Here is a 24,288-nt window from a genome sequence, read left to right as displayed (position 1 = left end):
AGAGAACCATTGCATTAGGTTTTTGGTTGTTTTGTTTCTTTCTTTCTTTTTTTTTTTTTTTCAGTCCTGCAGTTGAACGAAGTAAATGTTTGGAAAGAGACAAATTTCAGTTTTAGATACTAAAATCAAAGAGACAAATTTCAGTTTTATGTACTAAAAATTTTCTAAGAATTTGATTAGTCCAAAAACATAGGCTGAAATTTAATGATTAATAGTCAGAGGTAGAGAGTGATTCTGGGCATAATTCTGGGAAGAAGAGGAGATCTGAAAAGATGGACTTTCAAATAGCAAGTCTCTTCCATCTCTAATTTCATGTGATCCAGGCCCATGATGACTGAGTTTGGTTTTCAAACTCTATAAAGGTCTTAGCTGGTTCCTCTTATGAAGCAACATCCAGAGAAAGAATGAATCTAAAGACAGATCCTTTTTCTTTCCTATATAGAAACAATATGACAAAAACTCATTATTTTATTTAACATCTCAATGGATTATTACCACTGATAACTTTTCCACCACTGGCTCAAATTTGAAAAACAGATTGTGCTATTATCACTTCCATTTTTCCCCCATAGGACCTGAGGTAAGGGAAAAAAGCAATATTCTAGTTGGCTGAGTGTGAAGGTAATGAAAAATTCCCGTGTTTAAACACAGCGGCCCACTGCCCCCTGTGTACTCTATCCCACGAAGACTAGAGACAGCAATGGTTCTTTCCATCATCAAAATTCTACTATTCTTCTGCTTTATGATTATTTGCTATCGCAGAAGACAATGGACATGAATAACATTATGTTTATTTAAATTCATCCTCAGGAAGAGTGGACTCATTACCCTATGCATGACTTGCATTTTAATACATTGTCAAAAGCCATTCACTTACCTGAGGCATCACTTTGCAGGATTCCATAAAAGTAGAGACTCACTACACACCACAGAAGTGTCATCCTGTAAACATAAATACAAAGGTAAGGGAAATCACTTATTACTTTCAAGTGCTTAAATAATAATAACTAGCATTCATGCATGCTGACTGTAGACTAGGGACTGTTCTAAGAATTTTACAATATTAACAAATTTCACTGTCAGAACCAACCAATAAGACAGGTTTTATTTTGTTTCTGTTTTTTTGTTGTTTGTTTTTCAATTCCCATATTACATGCAGATAAAGAAGTTTAATAGACAGGTTTAAATAACATAACCAAGATCCTTTGGCTAGAGACAAGTTTAAATAACATAACCATGATCCTTTGGCTAGAAAGTGGTAGAGCTATGATCAAACTCCAGCTGTCTGGCTCCACAACTCTCTCTTTTTCACCGAACTATAACTGCCTACTTAAAAAATATTCATCTGGATTTTTTGACCAGGATTTACTTTTCTGGCGGATAAATTCAACCTTCTTACCCCTCTTTGCATTCCCTTGGTCTATTTCTAGTTGGAATACTTTACAATCCAGGTACTTTTCCCTTTTAGTGACACATAGACACATAGAAAGTCTAGAAATCCTGGATTCAGACTTTGTCTGCAATCTACCACACACTGAATTTATATTAAGGAAAATATATAAATCTAATTCCCTGCTGTTCATGCTCTCCTCTTCTCACTGGAAGACAGAAATGATGAGAGAGGAGTCAACTTTCTATGATCTTTAGCTTTCCTATTAATAACCAGCTGAAACAGCCAACTGGTGTGAACCATACCCTTACATTTGGTTGTATGCTATTTAATGCCGAAGACCTGGAGATTTGACAGCTCTGTGAAGTATTTCTTTTCCTACCACCCAAGACATATCTGGCCACTGGTAAAACCTCTGTGGGTTATAAATACTGAAACGTGAAGATGATGCAGAAATTCCATGCTCAAGAACTCTGCTTTCTGTGTCGAAGGTAACCGCCATATAAGAATGCTTGCAGAGGTCTTGATAACTTGTCCAGCTCATATTTCTAGTAAGTGACAAAGATGGTATTTATATCCACATTAAGCTAACTACAAAGATTATTATCTCAAATAGCCTATGCCACAAGTTTCACAACCACAGGTATGCAGCAGCTTAAACAGAACAAATAGGTATTTGATAAATAAGATGACCATATAACATCATTTAAAATGGGCCAATTTTAAGAGCATTAAATTATAACAAAACGTATAAACTACACAAGGAATCCAAGAGGTGTGGCCACCCTAAAGGACGATGCAAATTTCCAACTCCCATCACCTCTCTTGACCACACCTCTCCAAAAATCTCTGGTTCATGCTTCCTTTTTTAGCCTGGTTGTACACAAATCACAGGTGAGCTCGTCATATCACGAGCCGTTGTTTCATCTGATAAATTAAACGATGTTTTCTTCCCAGCACATCTTCCTTCCAGCTCTTATATTATGACCTTGGGGAAATCTTTCTCTCTCCATCAGTCTTTCATTTATTCAATAAAACATGTATTGAGCATTTTCTCCTTCGTTTCCGAATTTTTTAGTTTGTGTGTGTGTGTGGTTATGTAGTAGATGTGTGTGTGTGTGTGTGTGTGTGTGTGTGTATGGACCAGATATATTTTGATACAGGCAAGCAATGTGAAATAAGCACATCATGGAAAATGGAATATCCATCCCCTCAAGGATTTATCCTTTGAGTTTCCAAGTTGCTATGATACAGCTACGAAGCCTCTCGTGGGCAAAATGTAGGGTCTTCTCTAAAGGCACTTTTCCACAGTAAAGATGAACCCCCAGCAAGAAACTTTAGTATCATCAACTATGTATAGAACACACATCCAGAGACACTTAGGAGATAAAAAGAGTTACCAGACAGAAATTCTAGCACTAGGCAGGGTCTAACAGAAACTTAAAATGTGCACCAAAAAAAAAAAAAAAAAAAACCCTGCAATACAAAGTAAAAAGTGATAAAAATAGAGAGGAACAGATAAGTGTTATTGAAGATTAGCAAAGGAAAGAGGTCACTCCAGCCAAGACAATAAAAGAAGATGAAACACAAGAGGTGACATTTGAACTGGTATGGATATTTAGACTTGAGGCAGAAGGAACATGTGAGAAAAAGAAACTTTTAGTGGAGAATAATGCTCAAAGGTAGTGAAAGCATAGAACACAAATGGAAAATAGTATATAAAGAACAGAGTTTTGCTCAAGCACAAGGTTTTAGAAAAAGAACTATAGAAGATTTTGTTGGAAAGCAGACAGTGGTAAAATCATAATATGGCAAAGCCTTAAATAACAGGCCAAAGGCTTGGGATTTAAAGAGCAAATAGGGAGCCACCGAAGTTTTCTGAGTAGAGGAGCAATATGACCCTCAAATTGTACTTTATAGAGCACTGCCAGGCACTTATTAGATAGATTGCTGCTAAATTGTCTTGAAGTCATTTTGGCTCCTGAATCTGTTATCACAATAATTGCTATCTTCCTAGCTTTGTGACATCTATAAACTTGATCAGCATGCAACCTATATCCTCATCCAAGTCATTAATAAATGTAATTAATAATTCTGCATTAAACTTGCCAGCAAAGAGCAACTAGAGATTTCATTGCATTCAGGGAACTGAAATTTCAGCCCCACTTCTCAGCTATGCTAAAGCAATAGGCCCTCCCAAATTGCTGTCGGCTATTTAAAAACCCCCACATACCTCTAGATTTTCCCAGTTTGCCTGTTTATAAGCTGCTGAATTCCTAAGGCAACATTTAGAAGACATTCTAATTAGTGTGATTGAGGGCCTTAATTGATATTCCCAAGAGTAACTGGATTATGCTGAAGGCAGCAAAGAGTCAGGTCACCAAGGCAAAGCTAATCTAAAGATAACCTGTCTGCGAACACATATCCAGGGCCAGTCCTGCCCTGTGATGAATTAGAATAAAGCAGACTGAAAAGGAAACGTGATTGAGCAGGCTGGTTTTGACAGATTAAAGGTACCAATGTTATTGGGAGGCGCTTGGCTGTTCTGAAACCTCTCAGAGAACGCCGGGTCATTTAGCATTGTCTTGTATTCAGCCTTAGAATTTTATTATCGTAAAGAGTAATACACTTTTGGTTGTTGCGTCTTAGAGTGAGAGGGTGCTGGGTCGGAGATGGAGAAGCTGTCAGAAAGCAAAGGGACATGGGTAATAAACATAGATTCTCAGTGTCTAAATTAGAGCTTAGCTTCAGATTATTGCAATGGGGCCTAACAGACCCTGCTGCTGCTTCAGATGATTCTAACCTACACATAACATATTCCAAGCCTTTCGTGCATTATCCATTTAATTTACTGCATGATAATCTTCACACTCCCTCCCTTATGTTTTGGTACATCTCTCATATTTAATCCTATTGTTTCCCAGTACATCAACTTTAATGCCTATATCATTTAGCAAGAAGATTTAAAATGTACTTAGTTCTCTGTAATCGACGACAATGTTAAAGATGTGTCTTAACATGTGCTCAGCACCTTAACATCTATTTCCGCATACGAAACTTTATATTGCCTGCATTCTCTAGACTTGGTAATCATTAGCATCTCCTTATCTGCATCACTCTGACCACTGGATTCTCTCACCTAGCCCGCAGGTGACAGGCTGAAACTAGGTTTGCTGCGCCAAGGGTGGGATCTGCCGTGAATCACCATTTGTTCTGCCTGCCTTCCGCTCAGCAGCATTTCACCAGGTCACAGTACTGGATTTGTCCCTCAGTTTCCTGATCCCATATATAGCTCTATAATCAGAAAACACCCACTCAGGCCTTCGACCTGGTGCTCATCAGCACCCTCTTCCAGGAGCCTACCTATGTCCCTGTAAAGGCTTGCAGTCAGCTAGATAAACCTCCTATAACCATAAAACTGCTAAACCTGCTTCATTCTGCCATGGTCGACTGACACCCTTTTCTATGACCTGCCCACTGAAAACTATGACCATTCACAGTTTTGAAAACTTGGCCATTCACACCAAGGAATACACCCCAGAAGGCCATCCCCATAAAAGGTCAACCCTGTAGTCAAATCACTTCCTTGAGTCCCGATCCTGCCCTAATCCCATTCAGATCTTTCCTTTTATTTTCTCTAAGTTACTGCAAAAAGTCTGAGTAGGTCTGGCATTCTGTGCTCACCTAAGATATAATGAACAAGACTTTGAAGAAAACAGGAGAAGCTACTAATTATTCCATTCTACAGAAAAGGAATAGCATTTATTAAGACATGAGAGTTATTTTCATCATCAATCTTTTGTGGAGTTTATAGGGCTTTTTTTGAAAATGGGATCCTTGTGCAGAATATTTCAAATCTAATATTTATCAGTAAATGAAAGTTTTGGCAAAGTGACATGGAAGGCTCTGAGATTTGGGGTAAAATGAAGTAAATATTCCTCATCCTGTCTTTGCAGTTATAAAACAGGAGCATATTATATGGAACAACTGTTTGAGGATTCTAGCAGTAAAAAATAAGGCATCCTTTTGAATAGGACATTCACCAGATACACCATATCATGTATCATAAATCAAATTTTAACAAATTTAAAAGAATTCAAAGTATGTTCTCTCCCCATAGAATTAAACTAGAAATCAATAACAGAAAGATAATAGGAAAATCTCCAAACACTTCAAGTTAAAATACATGCCTTAAAATAAAGTATATATGGGTTAAAAAGAAAGTTGTAAGGGAAATTAGAAAATATTTCTAACTTGACAAAAATAAAATAAAACATACCAAGTGTGTGAGATGCAGCTAATGTAGTGATTAGAGGATAATTTGTAGCATTAAAGGCTTATCTTAGAAAAGAAGAAAGATAGCAAGCCCATAATCTAATCTTCCACTTTAAGAAACTACAGAAAGAAGAATAAATGAAACAAGCATAATAAAGGAAACTTTATAGAGTAGAAATCAAATAATTTTAAAACAGGAAATATATACATATAGAAAAATAAAGAAACCAAAAGTTAGTTCTTTGAAAAGAACAATAAAACATAAACCTCAAGCCAGGTGACACATTAAGTAAGGAAAAAAAGTACTATCACTAAAAATAGAAATGAATGACGGGACATGACTAGTGATCACGGAGACATTAAACTGTTAATAAGGCAATATTACAAACTCTAGGCTCATACATTCCACAACTTAGATAAAATGGACTAATATCTCAAAAACTACAAACTACTACAGCTCAGCTAAGATGAAACAGACAGCAGGAATAGTCCAATAACTATTAAAGGAATAGAAATATATTCATCTCCAGAGTCACCAGAAAGGAACACAATACTGCTGACACCATCATTTCAGCCTTATGAAACCCTAAGCAGGGAACCAGCTAAGCCACATTGTTCTTGGCCTTCTGACCCACAGAAACTGTGCAACAATAAATCGGTGTTTTTTAAGCAACTAAGTTTTTGGTAATTTGTTAAAATGGTACTAGAAAATAATAGAAGAGACATACCATATTTATGAACTGAGAAACTCAACATAGAGAAGTCAATTTTCTCCAAGATGGCCTACAGATTTAGTTAATTCCAATCAAAATCCAAGAAAGATTTTTTCTAGCTACAGAGAAACTGATTCTGATATTTATATGAAAATAGAAAGCCCTAAGACATTGAGAAAAATTTTGAAAAAGAAGACTAAATAAAGTTGGACGACTCATATAAGAAACAACTCAATTTTAAAATGTTGAAGTCATAAAGAAACACTTTACCAAAACGATATGCAAAAGTCAAATAAACACATGAAGAGTCATTCAATGTCATTAGCCATCAGGGAAATGCAAATTAAAACCACAAGGAGATACCACAATACACCTTTCAGAATGACTAAAATTAAAAAATAAATACTGACAATACCAAGTGATGAAGAGGATGCAAAGCAATTGGAACTCTCATACTGGTAGAATATGAAATGTCCATATACCCTCTCTGGAAAACAGCAGTTTCTTAATAAAGTTAAACATAAACTTGCCGTACAACCCAGTAATCTCACTCTCAGATATTTGTCCAAGGGAAATGGAAACTTACTTTCATACAAAAAGCTACACCTGCATGTTTGTAGAAGCCCTATTATTAATTGCCTAAAGCTGGAAACAATTCAATTGTCATTCTACAAGTGAATGGATCAACAAATTCTGTGGCATCCAAAGAAATAGAGTAATACTCAGCAATACTAAGCAATGAGCATTATATATGTTGATATAATAACTTGGATGAATCTCAAAGGCATTGTGCTGAATTAAATAAACCAACTTTAATAGGATGCCTATTGTATGATTCCATTTAAATAACACTCTCAGAAAGACAGAACTGAAGTGACCGAGAACAGATCAAGGGGTTAGGGATAATGGGAGAGTATGACTGCAAAAGGAGGGCACATGAGAGTTGTTTGGAGAAACAGAACAGTTTTGTATCCTGTTTGTCGCAGTGGTTACTTGATTCGATACATGAGTTAATATTCACAGAGCTGTACTCCCAAAAAAGTTAATGTTACAGTGCATTAATTAGAAATATATTTTAAGTGGTATGATTTTTCTTTTTAAAAACTCAACAAATGATTTATGGAGCCTTTTTGACAGTTAAAGAAAGGTGTTTTAACCTAAATATGGTTTCTATTTTCAACATTTACTTTGAAAATAACACAGCCTTGTCATTAAGCACTGAATATTCCAGAAATGCCTAGCAGTGGAGGTACATGGAGAGATCAATGAAATGCCCCAACTTTCAGCTTACCAAGCCAGTACTGCTAACCTTTACTGATATAACAGCAGAGTCAAAGTTCATAAGAAAACATTAGCACACTCCTCTTAGATACTGCCTTCTCCCTTTTTAGGAAATAGCTTCAAAGTGCTCAGCACTCTGAGAGGACATATATACATAATATACCACCTGCCATCTTTAGAAGCTTGGAATAGAATGTGAGCAGATTGATTCCCTTTTGTGCTTTAATATTTTGAATAGCAACATGCTCTGTGGAGTAAGGGAAAAAATACCATCATGAAGTCCTGTCCCTCACAAGGGAGAACTAGAACTGGGTTTTCAGTGAGAGGAAGGTGAAAGAGCAATTTAAAAAGAGCACTGAACTTGAAGTTCCTAGTTTGTTTGACTATGTGATACTGGAGAGCCTGAGAGAAGAGGTGAGGAATATTCATATTGACCTCTTAGGAAGATCTGTAACTAGCTCACTGTCTTGATGGTTAATTCATGACTGATGTGCTAGGGGTTCACGGATCCTTCTAAACAAGGTAAGGAATTGTTCCATTGTACCCTCTCTCCAGAGGACAATTTGATGATTAAGTATTTCTCTACTTAGGGACACTGAGGCTGGGGAATGGTAGAAACTAATACAACTACCTCACCATTTGTTGAGAGGAAAGTCTTAATAATTGCTGTAAAGTGCTTAGCACCATCCAGGAACACAAATTGCTCTCAGCAAATGCTGATTATCATCAACTCTTAATAAGTGAGATAATAGATGTGAAATAATTGAGGAACTATGGAGTAGTAGACAATGTGAGCTACCATTAATATTATTTACAAAAAAGAGCCCAAATTACGTGGTTCAAGTTGACCATTGAGTATTGGGCAAAACTTGCCATGCCCTACACTTTGTGTGTACTAGGTCCAAGTTTAGTGCTCTATTTTCAAAATATTTCAAAGAAGATAGTTTTAGTTGTCAAGTCTGGCCTTGACAAATTACAGAAAAGCCAAGATTACTGTGATAGGCTCTATGATGAAATTGGAAATTGGAAAAAATCATGGCTCAGGGGGTTTCCCTTCTCTAGGCCTCATATCCTCATTTTTAAAGTAGCAATAAAAATCCCCGTCCTGACTCTCTCATAGGGCAGATGGAGAGGATCGAAGGATGTGACATGTGAAAACATATATATGTGTGTGTGTGTGTGTGTATACATGTATATATATATACATAAAATGCTATATATTATGACAATTAGTGTTTATTATGAAATAAGCTAAAGTTTTTGCTTGGTTTTGTTTAAATTTGAAAGAAACTGAAAGGGTAGAGAACTTAAAGTCGATAAGGAAATATTTTATAAATTGTTTAATTTAAATCAGAAAATGAATTACCTTTGAGATATTAAAGGGAGGGGCAAGAGTGAGGCTTCTAGGGCCTGCTAATGTTCTAGTTCTTAGGTGATGATTACATGACGATGCCTATGTAAACAAAATGAAAAAGTTGAATACAATATTTATGTACTGTCAATATGTTGTGCTTCTGTAAAAAATGTGCAAAAACTTTTTCGTTGGTTAAAGCGTATTTAAGAAAACAGGGAGAGGTTACAGAAAGATACAGAACTAACAATAGAAGATAGATAGATAGATAGATAGATAGATAGATAGATAGACCTCTATCTATCTATCTATATAATTTTAAACCAAGGAAGCAAATTAAATCCAACACAGAATGTGACAGGGAACTTCAAGGCTGGAAGGAGGAGTAATTTATGATGAGATGGTCAAACACAACTTTTAATTCACTCAGTAAATATGTATTAAGCTCTGGACAGTCTGGAGGAAGAGGGAGAGAAACTATCCCCTTCCTCATGAAGCTTGCAATTTTTGGAGGTATTCAAACCACATACTTTGAATTATAACAATGAAAAAACATTAGACAAACCCAAAGAGGAACATTCTACAAAACAACTGGTGTGTAAATTTCAAAAGTATCAAGGTAGGAAGTTAATGCAAAATGGAAAGGCTGTTCCAGGCTGAAGGAAGCAAGGCAAGAGAACTAAACGCAATGCCTGATCGTGAAATGAATCTTTTGGCTATAAAAACATGTTTGGGATTATGGATCAGGAAAAAAATGCTCTTTCTGCTGTACTGTAACTTTTTCTGTACGTTTGACATTGTATGTTTCTCTTCTCATCCAACCCTCCCCCGACACAGCATAGAGAAGAGTGCTGCAGCAGAGGCATTTCAAAACACGTGAGAGTAGGGAGTAGAGAAGGAAGCGGAGTAGAGAGGAGGGAGGAAGGAGCACATCACTTGGGCAATGTGATGCCATTTGAAGTTCAAGCAGGGAATTAGGTGAAATTATCACCACCACAGGCACAAAACAGACATAACACCTGTGGACTAAGATCCAGTCACCTCCGGGTTAGGAAATTAATTACTTTTCCCAGCATAGAAAAGTTTCTTAGCCATCTGAGGTTTTCTCCCCTTAAATTTCACTTAACGACACTGCCACTAATAACCTCTCTAATTCAAAAGGATGGTCTGAAGATCACGATCCTGTCTGTGAGACTCTCGAGAGAAAGGCATTTTCTACAAGCTGTTAGAAAGGCCAGAAGTAACAAAATTGTGGCTGAATTTTCATAGATTTCTCTATAAAACCTGTAATTCCCTAGCTTCTGAATCTATAGCATCAAATTTCATTCAAATCAATGTATTTATTAAGCCCCTATTTTATACACTTTAATAGAAGTTGTGCAATATATAGAAATAAACACACTGTTCATTTATTTAATCAGGGATCTCACAGGTAGAGAGCAAAGTTAGACACACACACACACACACACACACACACACACACACACTAAACAACAAGAAAGCAAATGGCCAAGTAGGATACAATTCCTCCAAAATCCGAGATGAAAATTATCATGTCCTGTGCTGAGAAATCTGCAAAAGGACTGTATGGCCAAAAAATAAGTTTGAAAAGTAACATATCTCGTATCTCTTGGAGATTCACAATACACACTGGCATTTTAAAGGTTTGGAGTAATCTGCCAAGTGAATACTGTGGTCCGCTTGGCTTAACACAACACTAACCAAAGTTATTTTGAGACAGCCAAATATAAAGGGTCCCCAGGAGAACCTCCGACTGGTCTGCACACTGGTTGAACGGGGTGGAGCCATGAAAGTTGGCACCATTTGCAGCGGGGAGGAGCCTGGCCTCTCCTGTTCCTGGGTAGTAACCAGGGATTCAATCTATGAGACGGGAAGCCGGCTAGCAGGACTCTCTCACTTTGCTGAGAGCCCGTTTCCTTTTTTTTCCTTTTTGCCCAATAAATTCCATTTTTCTCACCCTTCTGTGTGTCTGCGAGCCTAATCTTTCCTGGTTGTGTAACAAGAATCCTAAGGAGAAAGTCCTACGACATCTTTGGTGCCAAGAACATGGGGTTTGAGAAAGGGTGAGTGAGATGCAAAACAAGAAATCTCTTTCCTTCTCATTTCTAAACCTTTTCATCCTCAGACTTCTGAGGGTAGAGGAAACTGTGCCCCCACCACTGTCACGTTCAGGGGTCAGAAAAGACGGCCTCAGTCCAACCCAGCCTTTCCATGGCCTTTTCCTTCTTTTTTCCGGATGGACGGGCAAACGGCAGCTCCCCGTTCCCCCTCCCATCCCGGCTGGGGCTGGGGAACGCCATGCATCCATGGCGTCTTCCCCTCCATAGCCAAGGGGTTCAATCCCATTGGACAGCAATTAAGTTTCTCTCCCCAGTGGAGGAACGTATTTGCATAAGAATAAGAGGTTCTTCCCCAAGCATTTAAAATTTTTTTTTTCTTTCCTTTTCTCCATCAGGTCAGGAATTGACTTTTAAGCGTGGTTGTTGTTTATTTATTTATTTTTGTTTGTGTTTTCCTTTTCGAAGACATTTTACTAGGCTAGGAATGATAAGGATCAATGTTTATATTCTCTGTAAAGTTTTAATTATGAAAAAGGATTTGTGAGGCTGGTCTTAAGTTGTAGCCAGTCTGGTGTGCTTTGCAGTCTTTCTGTATGGTCTGTAAAGTACTTCCTTGCAGGCCTCCATCTTGTTGTACGTCCTTGGGGGCGTGGCATGTAACCACATGGCAAGGCTTTGTTTAGCTTACCTATGGCCTGGATTCAATCCTGGCTTAGGAAATGAGCTCTTCAGGGTTTGATATCTGTATGACCTTTTGCTATTTGTTGATTCCCTTCCCCTCCACAAACTGCATTGGATTTTCCCTGCTCTGAGCCTTTAGTAAAATCTGAAAGCCAGAAATATTGGCCACTTGTCGAGTATTAAGGGAGTTAAAAGGATTTTCTTAAGGAGCGCTCAGCTTAATTAAAAGTGGATATCCAAGTTAAAGTTATATTTAAATGGCCTTTATGTTTTCCTTTTCTTGGAGCTTGTTTTTCTGGAAAAAGTGCTTTTTTTTTTTTTTTTTCAGTCAAACAAATTATTTTTCTCCATTTTGCCTCATCACTTTTAATGCATGCATGAAAGGGGAGAGACCTCTGTTTTTCTCATGGAACCCCCAAAATTAAAGCATTCAGAGGCTAATAATCCAAATGTGAGATTGCCAAATGAAGGATCTTGTGGGGACTGGGTGTAGTTGTATATGTGTTTTGTGTGTGATGTCTATAAAAAGAGCTCTAATTAATTGTCCTAAAGGAAGATAAGCACTTGGATCAAATGTTTTTAAAAGGGAAGACAAAAGCTGTGGTACCTTTCAGTTCACGTGACTTTAATCTTTGGAAAAAAATGTAAATTCTTGCCCAGGATTAAAGAATTATTTTAAATTAAATAAGAAAGCTAAAAGTTCAAACAAGCAGTAGAAGGAGTGTAAAAATTAATCTTGCAAAAATTCCCTGTGTGAACATATTGACTAAATTCAAAAAGGTATTATATGGTTTTTCTGTAAATTGAGGACTGAAAAAAAGCACAACAAGGGACTGTTAAGGCACTAATTTATTCTTTAGCAGAATTTGTAAAGGGCTATAAAAGGTTTTTTGCTTAAGTTCCTGAGTCATCATTTTTGTAAAATAATTTATCATAATCTGGAATTCTATTTCTGAACATCAAATGTTTTAAACCACTAACATATTTATCAGGCTTCCCAAAATCAAACTTTAGTTACAAAATTGTCTTTCCTGACACCTGGCTTTTTGGATACTTCAAAGGGCCACTGGAGTGTCCAGAAAAGAGAGGTAAACAGGATTATTTAACATGTTTAGGTACATTGGATTGCCAAAATGATGTTCAATCTTCTTTAGGAAATATTTTGGTGAATAATGCTAATATATGTTCCAAAATTGTATGGAATTTCTAAAATTCTAATATCTGAGTATATGCTATCAATCATAACAAGCTTGTTATGTTAAGTTATTGTAAACCACAGAGATAACCAAATTTGGTCAATTGTGTTTCTAACTGTAACTACCCCGGACATTTTGTTATTCACAGACAATTGTTGACTTGTTTTAATCCTTTTCAAAATATTGTTTATAATGAGCTATAGAACTTTGACAGGGGCTCTTAAATACAGGTTTATGATAACTTTGGAGATTGTAACAGTGGAATAAAAGAAAAATGTACAGGACTCATAAAGAGCTGAAGTGTTCACAAATATCAAGCAAAACAAGAACTAAACAGACTGAACTGAGAAAACTGAAACAATCTTTCAAACTTTCACTTGGAATATTGCTGATCCTTGTTTTGTTTTTCAGAGTCAAAGAAACTTATTTTGAACTATTTACAGCCTTTAATAATTGAGTAAGTATCCTCCTGTGAAGAAAATTTGGAGCATGTTTGTTTCTCTCTGCCTGGTTCCTCTAGAATTTGGAAGCTATCTGTGAGTATTTTTAACTTATGGCAATATAGCTGTTTGCATCAGTACAATAAGCATCTATTTTTCTTTTGCAACAGGACACAATTGCAGAAACTGTTTGTTTTACCAAGGGTTTGACTGAAGATTATGCTCCCCTTTAAGGAGTCAAGCTCAACTTGCAGAGCCAATGAAAGCTCCTGGGGAAAAAAACTGGCTTCACACTCTTGTCTACACAGTCCTTGTACAGGGTTCCTGACCTGTGGTCAGTAGAGAATGTCACTTTCTAACAGGCCCAAGAGCTCCAAATTTATCTTGGGACCTTAAGAGGAGAGGATCACCCAACTCATAGGTATTTGAAGATACAAACCCATGGCTAGGCTCAGCTTTAAAAGGTCTTATCTGAGATTCCACCAAAGCCAGTCTAACAGGTGTATGTAGAAACAGTTATTCTTGCTGTACTTTATGCAAATAATCAGGCCAAGTATAAGACTAAAGTCTATTTTGCAAACAAGTCAGTCCTACAACGATTTTTCTTTTTGACAAAAATAAGGACTGAAGAGAAACTATGTTTCAAAACTTATCATACCTTTGTCATCAAATTCTAAACTCATTAGTTGTTTTTAAGTTTTTGCCTACATATTAGACTAATCCTGCTTGTTCCTGTGAACCAACCAGCAATCTCCGGCTGCAGCTCAGAAAGAACAAACGGGATGGGTAATGTAGAAATCTGGATCAGTATTCTAGTTCTGAGCAATTATCCTGCAAATCCTGACAGGTGATGGGAATAAATAGTATATCCATCACCCGGAGGTTTCCTTTTTGGGAAAGTAAGACCAAGGGGGCTAACCAAAGCCAAGCACCATGCACCCAAATCTTAGCAAGCATAACTATAACCACCAGTTATCTGGAAATGTCACAAGACATCATTTTCTCTCCCTTCTTGGAGGAGGACTCAATTCCACAGCTTTACCTCAGCATTTGGCTTATGATAAGGAGTCCATGCAATTCCCCATGAGACACATTATTGTCCCAAACTCAATTTCAAGCTTCGGGTCAAAGCCCTAGGAAAGAAAATTGGATCTAAGGGATCCAGAGGCCCATGATAACAGAGGTTAAAAGGCACAGTTGAGGTGAGAATGGCTAACTCCTGCCAATTAAGCCAAGCCTCCGATTTCATGGATAAAGGTCATGCTAGTATCCATGGCACAAATGAGGTCTAGGGAACTCCAAGGCTACTGATAGTAGGGGGAATAGAGGCATAGGTGAGAGAAGATACTTCCTATTCTCTAAGCCCTCCCTGTTTCGTGGGTGCCTGCTTTGGCAACCATGGGTGGCATGTGCCAAGGCTGCCAGGACTCAGAGATGCAAGGATGGAAGACGGAAAGAGGACACTCTTCCTTCTCTCCCTCACGCACCCCAGGTATTTGCTAGGAAGAGAAGGGAACCAGGGATGCCTGCTCCCCTCTTTATAGATGAGTAGCCATCCGTCTTCACTCTGTACCCCTTTAAATGCATCCTGAACCCCTGGAACTCCTTTGAAAAAAACATCTTATTTTTTCCTTTCTCTTCCTCTGCCCTTTCTTCACTGATAGGTAATTGTGTCTCCATACTACAGAACACTCCCCTTGGACGCAGCCTCCAAACTGGGAGAAGTTAATTTCCCAAACCTTAAACCAGTTGGCTTAGTATTGGGCTCGGGAGAAGGCAACCCAGAAGCCTGACATGCCGGTAAAAGGGTAAAAGTTGTTTTACCAATCAGGCTTTTGGCCTCTCTCTGACTGTGCAAACTGGTAAAAGGCCTCAGGATTTTTGAGCTATCCTCACCCCTGACTTGTTTCATTTAAATACATGTTTTCTAATAACCCAGTCTGTCTTTTCTCACATTCAGGCCATCAAACTCCAAACGGTCTTGCAACCAGAGCTTTGGATGATGGCCCCTTCTGCTGGGGACCCTTACATAGGCCTCTGAGGGAGCTCTGGCTGTCATTTTCCCAAAACAGCACCCCCTGTCAGCAGGAAGCAGTTAAGATTGGTCTTCATCTTTATTCTTATCCTTATTCTAATGGCAGCTAGATGTACTTCTTTCAGGGGGAATGAGACAGTCAAGTATAAAGGGGTCCCTGGAGAACCTCTGACCAGCCTGTGCACTGGGAGAATGGGGTAGAGCTACAGAGGTTCATACCGTTTGCAAGGGGGAGGAGCCTGGTTCCTCTTGTTCCTGGGTGGTAACCAGGGATTCAATCTGTGAGGCGGGAAGCCTCCTAACAGGACTCTTGCTTTGTTGAGAGTCCCTGTTTCCCTTTTTTTCCTTTTTGCCAAATAAATCCCATTTTTCTCACCCTTCTACGTGTCTGTGAGCCTAATCTTTCCTGGTCATGTGACAAGAACCCTAAGGAGAATGTCCCACAACAATTTGACCATGAACCTCTTTTTATGCAATATACATATTAAAGTCTCATGGAAAATACTGCCATAGTGAAAACTCTCATTGCAGAAGAGGGAGCCCAAGCCATAATTCCCAAATCAATCCTCAATCCACAAGATATAGATGTTTTTTAAAACTCCACTTGAGACCAAATTGTCTATCACTGAAAGGAAATAGGTCTTAACTTATCCACAGCCTAATTCAAGACTCAGGTCCCTTCTGCAGCTTCTCCAGAGTTTCTCTTACCTTGCCTTTGCCTAAAAATAAACTATTCCTTTTCTAAAAACTCTGGGTAGATACCTACACCTGTCTTAGAGGCCTGAGAAACTTCTGCCCTGATCTGTTTTATTTAGATTTTTTCTTACCACTCTCCTTTTTTGACTGGGAATCTAAGTTTGTGTCCACAGTGTATAGTCCAATTTTGTTATGCAATAAACACATATAAATACAAGGCAACTTCTGGGTAGTAGGAAGAACATTTCTCTAGGACACAGTCAACCTCTGTTCTAGTTTGCTGTTGATTACTTTTTAACTGTGTGGCCTTGGATAATGTACTTAACCCCTCTGAACCCTGGAATCCTTATCAATAAAATAAGGATTACCTCATAGGATGATATAAGGATCACAATAGATCATGTTTATGATAAAGTTTAATAAATGGTGAAATATGATACAAATATGAGATGTTGATACTTTTATTTTACATATGGATTCACAGGCACACTGCATTCTCTCGTCAGGCCACAGGTCATCCTAAGGGTGGAATATTCTCAAAAGGTTGGTTCAAACAGATGTCACTGTAAGTTCTGTGACAGCCACCAAGATCCACTGCCTATGAAATGAACGTATCTTCAGAAATTAGACTTGAATGGATCCAAGCCATCCTTGGCCTCACAATACAGTCAGTTGTCTCTTCACAGAGCACTTCCTAGTATCATTCCCCCAATTCTTTCAGAAAAATGATTGGCTCAATAGAAAGCATCCAGCAGATGAGGGCCTCAGTTCCCCTCCTGTTCAGGTGCCCAGAAACCTCGGACAGGCCCCCCTTACTCCTTCAGACTCTGCAACACCCAGGGGCTCTTTATTCTCCATTACACAGAGAAATGGGCAGGACAAGTACTCTTTCCCAGTTCTGACTCTGGCATTAACAAGTGCTATAACATTGGCCATGTATTTTATTGTCCCTATGCCTCAGTTTCCACAACTAGTTTTATTAGGAAGAGCTAAAGTCAAGAGTTAAATTAGAACATTCACAGCAGACTTACAGTGCACCAGGCCAACACTTCGCCACCTGGGAGAAAGCACAGGGGTTTCAGTGCAGCCTTTACCTTCAGGTATTCTCAGTCTTTAGGAGAAAACAGCCTATTAGGCATCCTCACTGTTCCAATCCCCACTCTTGTCCCTGAAACACAAAGATAATATTCCAAGTTTTCCTGGGAACTCATATAAGCCAAAAAAGTAAGCTCTAAAGCAATATCATGTTTCTGTATCTAAAGTGTTAAAGAAAATCCCCTTATGAACTAACACTGAGGAGGTCTGTGTGAGTCTGTGTCCCTGTGGAGAAAATTCTATGGCTTCTTTCACTAATTTTTGGGCACCAGGATCATCCCGACAGATGGCAATGCGCACCCACCAGTCCCATAGTCTGGGCTGTGACCTCAGTCCACCAGATCACATGGCATGGAGGGAAGGGCGGAGGACTATGGCCAGAGTTCTTTTCATATGCATTGACATTTGGTAATTTTATTGAAAATAAAGTAACACCATGCAATTCCCCTTTCATCAGAATGAGAATGAGCTGGAATTTTATAGTGCTATTATCTACTGATCCATAAACCACTAAAGACTCAAGTAACCCTAATTTCAACAAGTATGCCTTATCTTTACCATACAGCTACTTACAAAAAACAGAACACTGGCCTCCCTCACAGAGAGGTGCTCAAGCAGTGCTTAATGTGAGGTTTTAAAATGCTTTGACAAGCATATTGAGCAGGAATGCAGAACGTATACTAAAAAAATATTGACAGAGGACAAGGGGGGCATTTTGTGGCCACATCCTAAGCTTTCAAGGGGCAATCTTCCCAATGCAAAGCTATTTCATGTAACTGGACATCTACTATGTGGAGCCCTTATGCTAAATGTTAATAGATGACACAGATTTTCATTGCCCCAGACATCCAGGAACTCACAACCTATAGAAATCTCCAATTTGCATGTGGCTCATTGTAACCTCATAGTTTAAAAGCCTATTATTTTAATTACCAATCCCTGGCTCTGTCCCCATGGTACCTATGAAATATTGGGCCAGTTACTTAATCTCTTTGTGACTTACTTCTCCCATCTGCAAAATGGGGAGAATAATAATTTCTACTTCCTAGGATTGCTGAGGGGATTATATGAGTTATCGTATATAAAATACCTAAAAGTGTATTTGCTCTTATTATTTCTTTAACTCTACAAAGCTATGTAGCTGTGTTTGCTCATGCTGTTATTAAGTATACAAATCAGTCCAAGCAACCTGCCAGCATCCTGTGGGGAAGGAATTACTTGCATTTTAATGTGGTAGAGAGTAGGAGTTGTGGGGAGAGAAAAGGGGTTTAGACTGAGGAGTGAGGGTGGAAAGAGTCCTTGGAGCTGGCACTACAGCTGGTCTCTGAGACAGGTAGCATTCTGTGATGCAGCCATGCATAAGGGAGAAAGGCTCTGAGGGGAAAATTAAAACAAAACAAGCCATATTTTTACCACTGATCTATAGAACAGAAAGGAAAACTTAACTGAAAACAATGCAAATCAGATGAATATTATCTTGCAGGTTCAAAGTCCCTTAAAACCCTGGGCTGAGAACAGCAATAGGAAATAGGAATTTATTCTGTGCATCATTTCAAGGATGTACACTGCATGGAGCTGCTAATCATACCAAAGCATAGTTACTGTATTCTGTGTTAGGTGATTATAGGCATTAATAGGTCATCACCCAAGCAATGGGGCCATGAAAAGTATGTTCCATTATGACTACACAGGGAATGAAAGCCATTCCCATTAGCACAAAAATATTTTTAAAACACTCTGTCATTCACAAAGTTTTTTTTTCACACATTTATACATTAAAACTTCACAACCTCGTAGGGATTCACACATATATACATACCCTAGCAGGAATTTCACACATATATACATTTCATCTCACAACCTAAAGAGATCTCCAGATCCTCAAGCTGCCAAGAGTTTGTCATTTAATTTCAATCCCATTTTACAGAAGAACTATAGCTTCATGGATACTAAATAGTGGAGCCAGTGTTCAAACTCAAATACCTTGACACCAAATCTCATAATATTTCCATTGTATGTTCTTGTCATTGCCTTAAAAGTTTGTGTTAGAGAGCCACTGCAACACTATTTTCTACTGGAATCTGAATGTCTATCTTCTGCTTAGCAACAATCTCGGCATTTGTCACGTCCCACAGAAAATCCCATGTTGCTTCATGTCATTGATCTGTAGCTGTCTCCAATAAAAGGACGCGAATGCCTGCTGTGGCCCTGGGAATTTTAAATAAGAAGTCAATGAGAGATGCTGGTAAGTGGTTCTGTAATTGTCTAGGGGCAGATAAAAACCTTGGTGGAATAATAATCATATCAATATCCTGGCTACATGAATGATCCTGCAGTGAATTACAACAGGGTACTTCAACTCCAAAGCCTAGGGTGGCAGATCTGCATAATTACTCTCCCTCTGCAATAACCCTGCAGGGTCAGCAACATCGGCATTCTATGGCTGAAATTAATGTCTTATTATTTCAGTCCTCTTTGGTGTTTCTTTAGATTCAGGAAAATAATATCAGATGTCGCAGCTCTGTTAACACAGACAGGGTTGGAAAGGATCTCTAGGCTATGAAAAAATATTCACGTAAATCCTGGTAGGTAAATAGAGGATGGATACAATGCATAGTCCTGATAAATGTACCTACTTAATTCGAGTCTCCTGATATTTTTGAATTTCATTCTTAAATTATCTTAGACCCTCTGAAGGCCACATATTGATCCACATTGTTCAGCTTAGGCTTTTACTGGATGATTTTGAAAAGCTGTGTTTTAGTAATTCACCCTCAGTTTAGAGAAACATTAGGTTATTAACATTAGGTGAAAGAGGTTCAAAAGTAATCTTTTTCCACAGGACTTCTTTCAGGGCCTTTCAAGATGCTAATGCATGTTGTGAAACTAAGTTACTTAGTAATAATATACAGTGTTTCTCAAACCTAATTGACTTTAGTAATTCTTGTTTAGTAACATCTCCAGTCCTCAGGATCCTTGCCACAGTTTGGAAATGCTGAATGAAGTTCTTTCAGAAAAAAAGGGTGGAGGTGGAGTTTGACTGTGTAAGGACCCCAAACAGTAGACCAAGCTTTGAGGAATTCCTATGAATTCTCTCACTGGGTGTATTACTCCTACTGGAGGTAGTTTTAGAGTAAGGGTCATGAATTTTTAATTGGGAAAAAAGTAGGAAATTCAAATCAATTTTCTAATTTGCTAAACCATTTCTGTGGCAAACTGATGGAGGAACAATGGCATAATGACTAGCTAAAATGAGATGTAAGACATGCTGGTGGATTGAAGTATGATAATGCTATGCTCCACCAGTGTAGCTAATTGGAGTTGATTATAATTTCACTACTTCCAGAATTTTGGATTCTTAAAGACTGTTGCCAAATCAGAACATAAGACACCATACAGAAAAAGTCAGAAAACAGACGGGAGCCTTTATTTTTCCAATTATAAAAGGAGTAAGCACATATGAGACCCAGCAAATAACCCTTTCACCTGTGTGACCTTAATGTTAGAAAAATTAAAAGTGCTATTATTTTTAATTGTTCTGCTCTTTCTGAAAAAGGGAAGAAAATGCATGTATTTATTAGGGTGACCTAAAAACTAAGAGTTTTTGCATGTAAATATTCTTTCCATCCTCTAATATATAAAAAACAGCCTGAAATCTCCTTCTCTAAATCCAAAGGAAGAGATATTTACCACACTGCAAACAAGAAGGCTGTAAAAGCCTCAGGTAAGGGTTGGGTGCCATGGGAACACCTGTAAAGGCTGACTGATGACCAAGACCAAAGCAATTTTCTCACACATCATATCCTAGTGCTACTTCTCTGATGTCCTTCACTGACATTCTGAATCCTCCCACGATCTGGCAGCAAACTCTCTTTCCAACCCTTTGCTGTCCCACTACTTCTCACATATCAAGCACTCCCACCACAGGTACAAATACAGATATTGCTACAGATCACCCCATGCCTTCCTTCCCCTTTACTCATCTCTTCTGCCTGGGATGCCCTTCATCACCCTCTCCATGTGTACAAATACTACCTGTCCTTCAGGACATATTTCCGAAACCACTTCTTTCATGGAACCTCCCTGCTTCCCTCTGCCAGATGTAATTTCTACCTTCCTAAAACATTAGCTATGCTTCCCGTATAGTCTCAGTAATGTGCTTTGTTATCCTGTACTATTAATTAAGTGTGTATGTCTTCTCTCTTAAGACCTTTGCAGACAGGGTCCACTTCTGATTCATTTTTGGCTCCCAGGGTCTAGCATGAAGCCTGGCATATAGAAAACGCTCTGGATTATTGATTGACTGATTACATTCTTCTAAACAGAGTGATTCTACAGGCTGTTTCTCAATCCAGGAAAATACTATAATTTCTTTATGTGTTTTCTGCTCCTTCAGTCTCTCAACACTCATTTCTTTCTCAGATCATCATGGGTGGGGGTGATTTTTCCACTAAAACATGTCAGGCAAGGCGCATTCAACAGAATACCTTTGGATTGTCATCTGCCTTTGTCAGTGTAAGCCTTGGTTATGCTGCTTTATAATACACACATTTGCATTTACCATGTGTATGGTGACACTGAACAACAGAGTTGCTTAGTGAGCCCCCACCCAATGACCATCGAGGGAACAGCCTGGAATTACACCAAGAATTCTGTTTAATTTGGATTCATATGTCTGATTTAACATTATTGCAGCTCACCATTTTTTTTGGCTAGGGTGAACTCCCCTGAGCCTGTTGATGCTAGCCAAAACAAACAAACAAAAAAAAAAAAAACAAAAAACCAATTCCCTTAATCTTTGTGTATGTTACAGTGGATAACTCTAATTGCCATTTCTAACCCCCAAAAGCTTTCAGGAAGCAGTTCCATTTAGAAAGGAAGAGTTTTCTATGAAATAATATAACAGAAATTCCTTGACCTCTTTCAAATCACTACCCAAACTCTGAGATCTGGAGTTTTTAAACTGGAAGCATAATTTGGGTAAGAAGAGGAAACAATCAGGAATCAGAGGAAAGCCAAGAGAGCAGAGGTTTTAAGCAAAGACAGGAGTATGTGTGTAGAAGAGAGAACCTTAGAAAAATTAACCTTGAGAATAACATCTGTTCATTCACTCAACAAGTATTTTCCAAATTTCTACCATATGTTAAGTACGTTACTCAATTGAGATAATTCATGCTTTGACACTATACACAGTGCTTCTTTTCATGTCTTATTTTACTTCATATTCACACAACTTACTCAAAAAGGAATATAATTTTCCTGTCTTACAGATGATGAAATTAGGTGCAAAAAGGTGAAGTGTCTAACTCAAGATATCACGACAATCAAATAGCAAAACTTGATTTTAAATAAGGTTTTCTGACTGCAGCAGATTGTCTGCCCTGATTCTTTCACATCATTCTCCTTAATATCCATGAGTTTATAAAACAAAATATATGAAGTGTTCAATATTTCGTTTGCTGTGTCCAAAAGATCAATTAAGAAAGATAAAAATTCACTGGAGCAAGGGTTGTGAAAAATGCCAAATCTACATTAGTAAAATCCCTGAGTTACATGCAAAAAATCTTTCACTCGGAGGGTATTTTATTATCAGTTGGAAAGTAATGAAGTGGCACAAATGAGACATTTCTGGGGAACTACACAGACTTAAGTTATTTATAATCAGTGTGGCATCACTTGTATAAATGGGTGCACCACACTCAAGGTTTTAAAGTTGTTTTTCTCAGTCAATTTCCCAAGAAAACACCTTTATCTTTAAAATCCTGGGCAAACATAATTCTCCACTTCTCATCCAGAGACAGGATATTGAAATTTCATGGGCATTTTGAATAGGTTGGTTAAAGTGATAATGATGGTGGTTGCCAGGGGCTGAGGGGAGGACAGACTCAGAAGTTAATGTTTAAAGGTTACAGTTTCAGTACAAAATGTGAAAAATTCTGGGGATGAACGGTGGCAATAGTTGTGCAATGAAAATGTACTTAACTCCACAAAACAGTAGACTTAAAAATGGTTAAAATGGTAAATTTTATTACAATAAAAATACAGATTAAAGAAATGCTAATGAATTTTCAAATCAGATTCCAACATGGAGGTGTACAATTTGTTACCACAAGGCCAAAGACAAAACTCAACTGAATCTCAAACTCAGAAAAAGTAAAACTTTAATTCTGAACTGCTTAGTTAAACGTAATGAAATAGGACCTATCTTCTGGCAGAATAAGCACAAATTAAAACTAAGAAGCATAATTCTTGTTGAAAATAAGGGAAAAGATTCTTCACCTTCTTTCTTTTTCTCAGAGCGTTTACTTTGGCCAACTTGCAATTATTGAGTACTTTTTGTACTCTTTGAAATGTATATCAAACCTTCTGAAGACTAAGCAAGGCCTTTTGTCAGCTTTGTGACCTAGAAGTGCCTTTTACCAGGAAGACCTGGAGGCCATCTCTTTGAAAAGTGAACATCACGGGAGATAGCACCCCTATCTCCCAGCTTCTATGGGAGAGTTGGACCCTAACTTTGGTAGATAGCACCCCTATCTCCCAGTTTCTGTGGGAGAGTTGGACCCTAACTTTGGTAGATAGCACCCCTATCTCCCAGTTTCTGTGGGAGAGTTGGACCCTAACTTTGGTAGGCAACTTGCACCAAGTTAAAAAACTACCTCCTGTCATAAAGATATGAGAAGTTTGTTTTTCCTCTGGCCAAAACCAATCAGCTAACATGGATGGTCACCTCAATTACCAGGTGAAGTTAGGATGAGCTATGTGTGACAAATGGTGCTGTCAAGCTTACTTGAGGATAACTTATTGTTTATCTTGAAAACATGTATGTAATGGGCTGTTTGGCTTCATAAAAGTGAGAGTTCTTTCTGTCTTTGCAATCTCTTTGTGGATTACCTGTGATGTACATCACATTCTGATTTAATGCTTGTTCAAGAATAAAAAATAAATTTGTTTTCTTTCTCTCTTACTTTTATAGAGAGAATTTCTCAGTTGGGAGATTTTTGTTTTAAACTTTATTTCCCCAACAGCTCCTAAACCTATAACCTCTATAATTTTC

The 24,288-nt window shown here is 38.0% G+C and overlaps 1 protein-coding gene across 11 annotated transcripts in view; it reads right to left on the bottom strand.

Annotated features, from left to right (window-relative positions):
* The window catches only part of IL1RAP (interleukin 1 receptor accessory protein), a 145,833-nt gene that overhangs the window by 94,667 nt on the left and 26,878 nt on the right, over positions 1–24,288 (bottom strand). For 4 of the 11 annotated variants that reach the window (XM_054550253.2, XM_063721552.1, XM_054550259.2 and 1 more), the window contains 2 exons: positions 17,171–17,307; positions 878–942 (listed from right to left, as the gene is read on the bottom strand). In XM_054550253.2, the coding sequence (XP_054406228.1) occupies positions 878–941 (64 nt within the window). In that variant the 5' untranslated portion in view covers position 942; positions 17,171–17,307. 11 annotated transcript variants of the gene reach the window in all.

The sequence above is a fragment of the Pongo abelii genome, chromosome 2, assembly GCF_028885655.2.
Source record: "Pongo abelii isolate AG06213 chromosome 2, NHGRI_mPonAbe1-v2.0_pri, whole genome shotgun sequence".
Taxonomy (NCBI): domain Eukaryota; kingdom Metazoa; phylum Chordata; class Mammalia; order Primates; family Hominidae; genus Pongo; species Pongo abelii.
Note: the sequence above shows the minus strand (reverse complement) of the source record. Positions and strands in the feature narration are given on the sequence as shown.